Here is a 13,073-nt window from a genome sequence, read left to right as displayed (position 1 = left end):
CCATAGGAGCTTTATAGTAATCAGGTAAGGGAAATATGCTATACTAGGTATTTTTAAAATATTATACAGTTTATTAAATTATGAAAATTATGTATTAAGTATGGTGTGACTTGAGAATATGAATATAGTACGGAGATATGTTTTATGAATTTCAGTACCATGATTATACGAATTCTAGTACCATAATTATACGAATCTCAGTACCATGATTATATGAATTTCAGTACTATGATTATGCAGTTTTCAGTATCATAATTATACACTTCTCTATACTATGATGTACAGATTACAGTTACAGTTTACTCAGTATCATGATTATTATGGTTATTTAAGAATCATGGTAAATCAGATAGTTGTATATAGAGATATATTATATAGTATCAAACCCTGTTGGACTATGCAGTTATAGAGTAAGGTACCGTTGCTACAGATATTATGTTATGTTGTGAGTGCAACCACTTATTTAGATAATATGTGGTAGTAGGCCAATCACCTAGGCCCTTGACGTGGAAAGGCTCCCCATTAGATATGGGTTGAGGTGGGCAGATCAGACCGATGGAGTATAGTGATTTACCCTGGTCGGCTAGCCAGTGTAGATCTCTCCTACGGGCCACACAACCCTGTCATGAGGGGTTAAATCATGACACACATCCATAGGAAAAATTTCACTTACTATTACGTATATACAGATTTACAGAAACAGGGAACATACTTATGTACACTAGAAGTATTTTGAATAGTAACCTACAATACTATTATGTTAAACAACATGGAAAAGGTGATGTATTTTATTACTTGTACTATACTTACATATCTAGTTATACATGATTATATGAAAACAGATTTTCATAATACTGTAGCTCATTTACCACACATTAGTAATAACATATTTCTTCTTACTGAGCGTTGGCTTACCCCAGTGTTGAATCATTTTTCAGGTGATCTAGGTAGACAAGCATATCAGACTTGTAGATAGAGGGGTTTCAGTAGTTCCCTGTCAGTGAAGTGAGTATTGTAGAGGATTTTTATATATCCTAGCATAGTTGAGGGTATTTTGGGAAACATGTTAGTACTCTAGTATTGTATGATATTGTATTGTATATATTTTCATATGGTTATGTTCATGCGATTTCTACTTCTCGCTGCTTAGGCTAATGATTGGGGTTGTTCGTAGTATGATATCAGAGCATGTAGAATGTCATAATATAGATTATCATAGTATAAAAAATAAAAAATAAAAAACTCAGTTTATTAAGCAGGTCGTTACAATTTTAGTTAATAGAAAATTAATATAATTATCATTTAAAAATTTTAATTATAAAAATATTAATGTTTTTATTATTTTTTATAAATTTATATTTATAATATATTACTATCATTTAAAATTATGATAAAAATAGAATTATTTGTTATTACTGTTAATTAATAAACAATATTATATTATTTTAGTTAATATAAATTATTTAAATTTTAATTATAAAATTAATATAATTATCATTTAAAATTTTTAATTTTAAAAATATTAATATTTTATTTAAAATATATTTAAAAATATAAATTAGTTATTATAATTTAGTTTTGGATTGAACAAGAATTATTAGTAATTTAAATTAATTTATATTTATAACATCTAATTATATATTAATTTATGTTAAAAAAATTAATAACTAAATTAAAATTTATATATCATTTAATGTTAATTTAAATTTATAGATGATTCTTTTTGTTCATTCCAAAACTTTATTATATTTTATTAATAATTAATAGACTATAATGCATAATAAAATAATATGTGATTAATTTTTAATTAACAATTTAGTTAATAATTATTTTAACTTCTATTTTTAATTAATAATTAAATACTTTTTATTAAGGAAAATTAATATAGCATTTTTTATTAATAATAATCTTGTTCTTAGTTTATATTTGTAATATATAACTATCATATTAATTTATATTAAAATAATAGTATTAATTAAATTATTATTTTAAATTTTTAATATTACTTTAAATTAATGGATGGTTCTTCTTCTTCATCGCAAAATAGAATTATATTTCATTAATAATTAATATGTTTTAATACGTAATAAAATAATATATCATTATCTTCTAATGTATTTTTTTAATTATAAAATAGCCACTAATTTTTGTTATATTCACAAAATTGATCCTGCCTATAAACGGTGTCACTTATTTGTGGCCAAAAAACAATCTTTTATTATTTTTCAAAATTCACTTAAATAGTTCTCAAAACAGAGGTTTTGGAAAAACATTTTTTACAATAAATGTTTGTTGTAGTATAAGTCAAAGACCACTTTTTTTTTTTTTTTTTTAATAAAAGTGCTCATTTTAAGTAATAAATGCTATAAGCACTTTTTTTAAGTCTTCCCAAACGAGGACTAAGATCATCAAAATATTAGGATCGGCAATAGTATTTACTCTATTTCTTTGGATTTAGAGTGTGTGTGTGTGTGTCTATATATATGAATGTGTTTGGTAGTTGAATAGTCTACCTCTTCTTTTGGCCAACTAACCATCACTAGCCATTGCATTGTCCTTGACACATTTTCAACCTTCTAATTGAGCCTATCCCTATGACCAATTGATCTATTACGCAACACTATGCATGTGACAACCCATTATTATCTAATTTCAAATTCTTTTTAGGTCTATGAATTTTTCTTTAATTAAATTTAAGGTTTAAAACAAGGTTTCCATGTGCCATAAGGTGATAAAAAGTATAAATTTAATCAAATAAAATTACAAACATACTGTAAGGGCAAACAAATGTTTGTTGAATAGTAAGTGGTAAAACTACAAGTTATAAAACCATGAGAACTAGTTGTTTCGCTAATATAAAAGTAGAATTTTTCAAGTGTCTGTCGTTATTACATGAAATACATACTTCAAGCACAAAATCTGTTACCGTCAAAACTAATTTTCAGGTGCTTTTGAATATTTCAATATGGTTTTTTTTTTTTTTGGTTGAACCGAACATAAAAATCGACCAAAAAAAAAAAAAAAAATTGGACAAACTCAAGCTTGGTCCAGGCTAGTAGAAAGAGAAGAGGTTAGCTTCAAGATCAATCCCATTGGGGAAGGGGAGGTATGGAGGTGATGGTCAAAACATAATATCTCAATATAAGCCTTCTCCTAATCCAATTAACACTAAGCAGAATAATTAATTACTTAATGAATAGAAATAATTAGCAGCCAAAAAACACAAGCACCATAATTAAAAAGAGAACACCAAATTATGTAAAAAAACCCTTCGATGTGATGAGAAAAATCACGAGACAAAGTCCGCTTCCAATCTTCCAATATATCAAAATAATAGGTTACAATAAATCCTCCCTAATTAAAACTAGAAGCACACATCAATCATATTCATAAAAAATAATAAATTTTTGGCATACAAATCAACATAAGTCATCATCAACAAAAGTGAAATCAAGGTTCAAGAAAATGAAAAGGTCTCACAAAAATTAGAAGTTACTATCCAAATCACAAAAGCAATGCGAATGATCTCCAAATGACAATCAAATTGACAAGATTGAAGAAGGATGAATTATGAACGTGAAAATTTTAGCTTAATCGGATGACAAATCATCATTTGATCGCTACGATCAATTGACTGTGCATGCACCCTTAACCCTAACTTTCAATAAGTTTCCTCTCTTCTTGATTGCCACAATGTTGCATGACACCCCTCAAATTTCTCCCCTTCATCATCTCAAACCATGTGATTAGTGTCTTCTCACTTACACTTGGTCAAAGGAAGAAGCTCTTGTTCATGGATTCCTTGCAGGTTCATTTCCCCTATGGCCAAAACCTACTATGCTAATATGGTGAAAACCCTGCTTCCTCTAGTGTCTTTGACCTACCTTATTCCATTCAATGTCCTTTTTTATGGGATCTTGTCTTACAATTTTGATTATGTATTACTCAAAAGTTAATTAAGAAAAAGAAATTATATTTGACAATTAATTCGAAGAAGTCAATTACACATTTACCATTATTTTTGGGGCAAATGCACTGACCTCCCTATTGTTTCTTGAATTCCGAGAAAAAAAAAAAGAATTTCTCTCAAAATTAAAGTATACGCATCATGAAAATCAAATCCCACAAATTTTATATAATTTTTTTTTTTTAAATTCACATCCTTTGCCAATTCTCAAAATGTGAGGTCACACTACTCATATGATGTCATTTTGCTATTAGATGAAATAAGGTGGCAAAACGGATTAACTCACCAAGTTCGGGTGGATCATAAATGGGTCGGAATTAAACGAGTTCGAGTTCGAATTAATCCGTTTATTAACAGGTTACTATTATGTAAACCCAAACCCGCTCGTTTAATAAACGGGTCATAAACAGGTCACTCGTTAAAAAAAATAATTTATTTATTTAAAAAAATTTTAAAATATTTCTTCTAAAATTACGTATTATTATTATTTTTTTAAAATCCTTCATTCTTTTAAGCTGAGCCGGGGGTGACCCGATTAAAACCCGCCTAACCCGTTTAATAAATAGATTGGGTTTATGTTGTTATGTTTATAAACGAATCAACTTGTATTAAATTCAAACCTCATTTAAGCGGGCTTTTTGCCTCTCCTAGATGAGAGCACACAGTAATAAGTACTTCTGGTTAGCTAGACGCTTAGACAACTATAGAACTGCCAAAGCATGCATGATTGGAGGTTTCAGCTGCTTGTTTGGCGACGTGTGAAACCTGGAAAGCTTTAATTTTGGCGTGTGTGAAACCTTGGAAGAAATCAAATTGTCATCTTGTGCCAAAGTCAGAAGCTTTTTTAGATCTTATGGTTCTGTTTCTGTTATTGATATCTTCCTTTTGGAAAGTCAGATGGGCAAAGTTCATCTTAAGTTCTTAAGTTTGGCGCCGTTTGGATGGTTATAAATTTATAATTAATATATTGCCACTTGGGTTGATTTTTGAATTGCCCATTTTTTAATAAGTTTTTTTTTTATTCTTTTTTTTTTCAGGGTCCAAATTTTGAATTTAAATTTACATTGATTGTGGAGAATGATCATTCTTAAAAATAGAGTAATTATGAATTTAAAATTTTGATAATTTTGTGTATAATTTTGCGTATTTAGATTTATAATTTCGTTCAACATCTATCCCACTACACCCGTAACCATGGAAGAGAAGAAAACTTACGAGATTTTTAGTGATCTTTAAGATCTTTCTCCTCCGCTTAGGTCAATGTTAGAAATAAGATAAAAGTAATTTAGGTTGAATAAAAATTATTAGGTGGCCCAATATAATAACATCCTATTTGGTTTGTGAAATTAGGTTTAGAATGGAATCAAATTTCAATAATAGCATCTTGTTCTTGCATTTAATTATAATAAAAAATAAGTAATAATAATAAAAACAACTAAAATAATTACAATAACAATAATATCTACTATTATAATAATAATAATAATAATAATAGGACAATAATTATTATTAGTATTTTAGGGATACTTAATATTATAAAATAGTAAAAATATTAATAATAACACGTATTAATCGCCGTTATAAAGTAATAACAACAAAATTAAATAGTTATATGCATATTAGGGTTTTTAAAAGAATAATAATAACTTAATATAGAAGTCATTGAAAAGTGTTAAATATGAAATATTGGAAAGAAATTGAAAATGAAATTCGTACAACCACTAATTTCATATTACTAACCAAACACAATAATCTTATATTTGGAGAGGTTTTGAATTTGAATTTGTATTGGATTTGGATAAAATATAATATAAAATTGTATTGAAATTTGTCCAAATCAAACCATATTCAAATCGAAAATCAGTAATCTATACTCCAAAACGTTTATAATCATTTTAAATGTAATTCTATTATTGTCTAATTCTATTCCTTCCTCAATTACTTTCCTACTTTAATTTTATCCGCAAACCATACAAAAGATAATTTCTTAAGATCGTAAGAACTCATTAGACCACTTTCTTAAGTTGCAATACTCATTCTCGTAACTAAAGAGAGATTACTTGAGTTATTGTTTGACTTTGTACTTTAATTAGGATTTTTTTGGACATAGAGGTTCACATCTTTTGTTAGATTATCACTTTACTTTCTTAAGTTGCCATACTCATTCTCGTAACTAAAGAAAGATTATTTGAGTTATTGTTTGACTTTGTACTTCAATTAGGATTTTTTCCGACATATAGGTTCACATCTTCTATTAAATTACCACTTTACCTAAAAGCTTAAACTATTAGGTTGTGAGTTAATAATGTATATCAAACCACAGAATAAACGCGGGCGATAAGACTAGAACTCAGTTCCTCTTAATAACCAAAGTTCTGATATCATGTTAGATTATCATTTTACCTAAAAGTTTAAATTATTAGGCTGTGAGTCAACAATGTATATCAAATTTTAACATTTCACGAATTTGTATGTGCACTCACAAGCATGCCTCTATCTTTTTCACCTTTATTAATTATTAATTTTATTTTAATTTTAAACTTATGTAAGAACAATTTAAAAAAGAAAAATAGAACACAGTTCAAAGTTTTTGAATAGGAAAATAAAGAAATGTACCAATTCTCACTAGAATGAGAATGAAGAGGAAAATATATCACTTGCTTTTATGTACAAATATATAAAATCAAATCATAAGCAATAAAATCATTTACACTATACACTATATTTGAAAAGATCTTAAATTTAAAATTATATTGAATTTGAATAAAATGTAATATAAAATTATTTTAAAATTTTCTCAAATCAACTCACATTCAAATCCAAAATCTAAAATCAACACAGTATATATAATATATCTAAACTAATAATTTTGGATTCAGTTGGATTTGCATGAAATTGACTCGGTGAGTTGACTCAGTTGTGTTGAATGGTATATAAACTTTTTTTTGGTAAAAAATGATGATACGTCTATTTATTTATTTATGGCCGAGGAAAAACGTGATAACAAATTAAAACTAAATGGTATATAAACTAAAAAGCAAAAAGGCTTAATTTTTAGGGTGAAGAGTGCTTTATCTATAAGCATCATCTCGCTTTCAGTTTTCAAGTTTTTGATCATTTCTCATCTCCACTCTCCACAATCCTCCTTTCAATCATATCTTCCAAATTCTGATATAAATTTCAATCACAAAGACAAACGTAATATATATTGTATTCCCTGCTTTCCTCCAGCGCCTCCGATCCTCTCTCTCTGTCTCTGATCATCGCCATCAATGGCGAAACCGCCGTCGACGCAAGCGGATCCGCCATTTGCGGAGGGCGGCCGGCGGGAAGAAGACGCCGGAGCACTGTTCGTGCTGGAATCGAAAGGGAAGTGGTGGCACGCGGGGTATCATCTGACGACGGCGATAGTGGGGCCCACGATCCTGGCGCTGCCGTACGTGTTCAGGGGACTGGGGTGGGGGCTGGGCCTCTTCTGCCTCACCGCCATGGCCGCTGTCACCTTCTACTCCTACTTCCTCATGTCCAAGGTCCTCGACCACTGCGAGTCCCGCGGCCGCCGCCACATCCGATTCCGGGAGCTCGCCGCCGACGTCTTTGGTACCTCTATTTATTTATTTATTCATTTTCTCCCATTTAATTATTGTTGCGTCTTTGCTACGGCGCTATTGGCTGGGTGTTTTCTTAATATCGGAAACGTTTTTGTGCTTTGGCTGTTTTCTGGAAGTAGTTGTGTAACTTGTTTTGCATTTTTGTGCGTTGGGAAGGAAATATTCTTAGGCGGTTAGGCAGTTATCCCAAAGTTTTATTTTTCATTTTTTATTTTTTAAAATAATTGCATAAATATTAGATTTTTTTAGATATTTCTTTTCTAGATTTTTATACAAATTTTAAAGAAATAAAAAAAATGCATAAATTTTATAATTAGTTGAAAATCAAGAATTTTTACATGCTCATATATGTGCTTGAACCAATAAAATAATGCCACATGAGTTATGCCATTATAGACACATTAGTCTTATTTTATTAAACAGAGGCACGTAATTATGCAATATCTGATTTTAAATGCGACAAATTGATTTTACATTCATTAATATTATATTTATAAAGAGGCGAAGTCACTTTCAATAAGCATATAACTTAGGAAATAGACTTACAACACAGAGATCCTTTATATAATTTTTGGATATGGATAGGAAGAGGATGTCGTATTCATCCAAAAATAATAACAATCATAATAAAATAGGATTTTGAACTTGTGGACCACAGCCCAAGTTGGCTTTGGCATTTATTATTTATAGGTAGAATGGTATGATAAATAAATGCATTCAATTATTTTTGGTATTATAATCATTTATATCTCTCTCTCATATCTTTGTTTTATTTTGGTGTATATACATATAGGATCAGGATGGATATTCTATTTTGTAATATACATTCAAGTTGCCATCAATACTGGAGTTGGGATTGGAGCTATTTTACTCGCAGGAGAATGTATTCAGGTACATATACAAATATACGGTGGTTAATGGACTCATAATATATATATATATATATATATATATATATATAAATATATTATTTTGATGATATTGCAACTCTTGATTTTTTTTTAAAAATATTTTTGTAATGTGAAGATCGTGTATTCGAATATTTTGCCAAATGGGACATTGACATTGTACGACTTCATAGCAATGGTGACTATCGCAATGATAATTTTATCTCAACTGCCAACCTTTCACTCCCTTAGGCACATCAACATGGCCTCTCTCTTCCTCAGCTTGGCATACACTTTCCTCGTCGTTGGCGCTTGCATTCATGCAGGTTCGAAACCTTCCATTAATTTTGATTCATTTTTCTCTAAATCTTAGTTTTGATATGATAATACACATTGTTTGGAATGATAATTATATAGTAGTGCATGCACATTTTTAATTTTCAAAAAATTATAAAATATATGTGATTGGCTGCTTGCCTGCCAATGCAAGTCTAACATTACAGCTGCGATTTTAAAATATTATATATAATTTCAGTTTTAGCTTGACTCGAGCTCTATATCAATTAGTAAGAAAGTTTTAATATAATAACGTTAAGTTGATTCACAGCCCTAATTCAAGTCTCAGAAAGACATAAATCTTATTTTCATGGGTCAATCGAAAAGAGGTTAATTTGAATTGTGATTGTGAATTGAGGTGGAAATTTTAAATTTAAATCATTGAATTGTCTCTTAATTTGTAAGATTCGAATCTTGAATTTAGATTTGTAGATTTGTATAAGTTTGGATAAAATATAGAACAAAATTGCGCTAATCCTATGTTTGGAATTTGTATTGGATTTGGATTAGGTGTAATATAAATTTTTTTCCAAATTCAAAACTTCAAATCGCATTTCCAAACCCTGCCTAATATTTATAATCGCAAAGTTTATTATCTTGCAGGGTCCTCCAAAAATGCCCCACCAAGGGACTATTCCCTTGAATCTTCAAAGTCAGCAAGGGTTTTCAGTGCTTTCTCTTCCATTTCCATCATTGCTGCCATTTTTGGCAATGGGATTCTTCCTGAAATACAGGCAATGCATTATTCTATTTTTATTTTTTGAAAATTTAATTGCAGTTTGTAACATGGACCATTTGTGAGATTTCTCTTTCTTTCTTTCTTTCTTTTTTGTTTTTCCAGCTAACCAAACAGATACTCGAATTATGAATGATTTGACTTTGATGACATGGGTTGTGATTTATGAAGGCTACAGTGGCACCACCAGCTGCTGGAAAAATGCTCAAAGGCCTTTTGATGTGCTACGCTGTAATATTCATAACCTTCTACTCGGCTGCAGTGTCTGGATACTTGGTGTTTGGCAACAAGTCTAACTCAAACATCCTTAAAAGCTTAATTCCAGACAATGAACCTTCTCTGGCTCCTACATGGGTTCTTGGGCTAGCAGTGATCTGTGTCCTCCTCCAGCTACTTGCCATTGGCCTGGTAAGTCCCATAACCAAGGTCACAAAACACACACATGGTACACTTCAGTACCCTGATGGCAACTTGGGTTTAGGGTTTGAATCTTGTGAAGGGTAAAAAGGAGGGCATAGAATGAGAGGTCTGCTATTTTCCATTTTGCAATCTAAGTCGGGCATTTAATAAATAACATACTGATGCACACCTTCTCTTTCCATACCACGGTCCTCTGGTGACTAGATCACGATTGTTAAAATTTGGATTTTTAGGTCTTAAATTCGAACCTGAGAAGGAATATGAGATAGAGGATGGATTGCTTCTCATTGTGTAGTTTAGTCATAATGTTAACCTTTAATTTGTCCAAAAAAAATGCATTCTCGTGCCAATAAGGATCTTTTGGAACCACTTATAAAAAAGTACTTACCTGAAAAAAAATATTTATCTAAACATAGTTTAAAATTACTTATTATAAATACTTTTTTAGATGAGTGCTTTAAAAAAAAAAAAAAAAGATATATTTTTTTTACAAAAAAAAAACTTATTTTCCTTGAAAGAAAGTAGTTTGGAAAAGTATTTGTTGAGATAAGTACTTGTTCAAGTGTAAAGCAAACACTACTTATTGATGCAAGTATTTTTCATAATAAGTATTTTTTTTTTTCAAAACATTCCAAACGAGACTCAAAATCTTGCTACATGACCTCCACTTATATGCCAAGATTTTAAGCACTGTGACAATAGACGATGACAAAAAATGGTGGCGACAAAACATTTTCAGAGACTATAAAACCCTTAATCTTGTATTCAACATAACATTTGAGTGAAAACTAACATGCCTTTGGAGAGACCTTAGATTTGGACTTATATTGAATTTGGATAAAATGTAATACAAAAATATATTAATTGAAATTTGTCCAAATCTACTAAAATCTAAATTTAAGATCCGAAATTCGTACTTTCAAACAAACGCAATTTAACTTAACATGTACATTAAAAAAAAAAAAACCACACAGGTTTATTCTCAAGTGGCATATGAGATGATGGAGAAGAAGTCAGCAGATGTGAAGCAAGGGGTGTTCTCAAGGAGAAACCTGATCCCAAGGCTGTTCCTGAGGAGTGTGTACATGGTGCTGTGTGGGTTTTTTGCAGCAATGCTGCCTTTCTTTGGGGACATCAATGGCGTGGTGGGAGCCATAGGGTTCATCCCTCTGGACTTTGTCCTCCCAATGCTTCTCTACAACATGACTCACAGGCCTCCCAAGTCCTCCTTCACCTACCGCCTCAACATCTCCATTGTGTTTGTCTTCACTGCTGTGGGAATCATGGGTGCCTTCTCTTCCATCAGGAGGCTGGTTCTTGATGCCAACAGGTTCAAGCTCTTCAGCAGTGATGTTGTGGATTAGCCCACTACCTTTAGCTAGCTAGCTTGAACATATACACGTGCACACATACACACATAGTGAGGTACCTAATGGTAGAGTACTCATCCTCGATCAATATTGTACTTCTGATAGTTTTGTTTTATCCAACAACTAATATAGAGCTGTCATTTTGGGCTTAATTAGTCATTGAAGATTGAGAATATGACTAAGGTTGACACGTGTAGATATTGAAATGTGGTGGGCATTAGGGTTTTTTTTTTTTAAATTGAGAATATTGAGAATGTGTGGCATTGGGAATCTCAATCGAACCGTTTTTATTTCTTCCATTCATATCATTTAAGGTGTTTCTGCAAATTGAATGGTTTTAATTTCATCGGTAATCATACACTTCTCTAAAGAAAATGTTTTTGTTTTATTGCTTTATACTAAATAAGTTTTTCTTGTATTTCATTGAAAAACACCTTTACTACATGAAAAATGCATCCTGTCGCAAATGCCCCTTATGATCTTCAAGTGTCACTTAAACCTCACAAACTAATGCCATACATATAAAAGGTTTCTTTCATCAATAAAAAATCATCAAGTTTAAACGTAAAAAGTAGGGTGTACAATACAAACTACTAATGAATTTTGTCGATAAAATTGTTCTTTTAAAAATTAGTAAACAGAACATATGCTAAATTTAATAGATGAAGTGGATAAAACTTGAAACTATTTGGACTAGCATTGTAACGTCCTGCTATTTAACTTGGATTTTTTTTATTTTTTTATTTTTTATACTATAACATTTACAATGTTCTGATACCAAATTGAATTAAACTCAACTATCAACCTAAGCAGCAAGAAGCGGAAATCAAATGAACATAACCATATATAATTATATACAATACCAAAGTGCTAAAATGTTTCCCAATATATACATATATGACTGTTTTCTTAGAATACCCTCAACTGGTTAAGATTATACAAAAATACTCTCAAAGATACTCACTCTAATATCAGGGCAATATTGAGGCCCCTCTATTTGCAAGCCTGGTATGCTCACCTAGGGGTGAGCAAACGGTCGGTTCAGCCAAATTTGGTTAATTAACCGAATTTCGGTTAAAGAATACTCTAAACCGAACCGACCGAACCGTTTGGCCTCACTGAACCGAACTCGACCAAATTTATTTTTTGGGTAATTCGGTTAACCAATTTTAACCGTGAAACGAGGGAACTAGGAAGGGGGGAAAGGTGTACTGGACTGGTGTATGTGTATGTGTATCCATCTGAAACAAGGGAAGGTGGAGGAAGGTTGAAGCCTTGAAGTCCTGAGTCACTAAGTGTAGATCCATCGCCATGCCCACATGAGGGAAGAGCCGATCGAAGAGGGATTTGGGATCGAGACGGGTCACGAACTAGGAAGACTGGAAGAGGGGCTCAGGCGAAGCCGCAAAGCCAAGAAGAGGCGATTCGCGAAGAGGGAGAACCGGAGAACTGAGAAGTGGAGATTGATGTGGAAGAAAGGTGGTTGGTTAGGGAGACGATTGGGCTCGAGCGAGCTTGATGCCAGTGAGGAGGAGCCGCCGAGTCGGGGTGGTTCTCGGTGAACTGCTCTGTGCGCGAGATTGTGAGAGAATAAAAATGAGAATGAGAGGGAGCTTGTGTGCTGGTGACGATGGCCAGCGACAATGATGGCGATGGTTGCAGGCGATAGCATCGCGTGAAGATGGTGGTGCGAACTGTGGTGGATTGAGCTCAAGTGAGCGAGAGAGAGGCAATGAGGGAGGGCCT

General features: G+C 31.6%; 1 protein-coding gene across 2 annotated transcripts; it reads left to right on the top strand.

Moving 5' to 3' along the window:
- The first annotated feature begins 7,018 nt into the window (after positions 1 to 7,018).
- LOC131157583 (probable GABA transporter 2) lies at positions 7,019 to 11,623 on the top strand. 2 transcript variants are annotated; one of them, XM_058111853.1, is made up of 6 exons: positions 7,019 to 7,567; positions 8,372 to 8,469; positions 8,605 to 8,791; positions 9,405 to 9,535; positions 9,709 to 9,945; positions 10,932 to 11,623. In XM_058111853.1, the coding sequence occupies exons 1-6, from the start codon at positions 7,240 to 7,242 to the stop codon at positions 11,319 to 11,321; spliced, it is 1,371 nt and encodes a 456-aa protein (XP_057967836.1). In that variant the 5' UTR covers positions 7,019 to 7,239; the 3' UTR covers positions 11,322 to 11,623. The 2 variants fall into 2 exon arrangements, with proteins under 2 accessions (XP_057967836.1, XP_057967835.1); XM_058111852.1 differs by having other exon boundaries at positions 7,025 to 7,567; positions 9,390 to 9,535.
- The last annotated feature ends 1,450 nt before the right edge of the window (positions 11,624 to 13,073 follow it).

This window comes from Malania oleifera, chromosome 6 (genome assembly GCF_029873635.1).
Source record: "Malania oleifera isolate guangnan ecotype guangnan chromosome 6, ASM2987363v1, whole genome shotgun sequence".
NCBI classification, from domain to species: domain Eukaryota; kingdom Viridiplantae; phylum Streptophyta; class Magnoliopsida; order Santalales; family Ximeniaceae; genus Malania; species Malania oleifera.
The sequence above is the reverse complement of the archived record's forward strand: the minus strand, read 5'-3'. Positions and strand labels throughout refer to the sequence as shown.

Bases quoted from the DNA above. Each gene is read 5' to 3' on its own strand.
- LOC131157583 (XM_058111852.1), top strand. From the start codon at position 7,240: ATGGCGAAACCGCCGTCGACGCAAGCGGATCCGCCATTTGCGGAGGGC. The intron at 8,470-8,604 runs GTACATATACAA...TGTAATGTGAAG, and splicing joins TCGCAGGAGAATGTATTCAG to ATCGTGTATTCGAATATTTT. The intron at 9,536-9,708 runs GCAATGCATTAT...TGATTTATGAAG, and splicing joins GGATTCTTCCTGAAATACAG to GCTACAGTGGCACCACCAGC.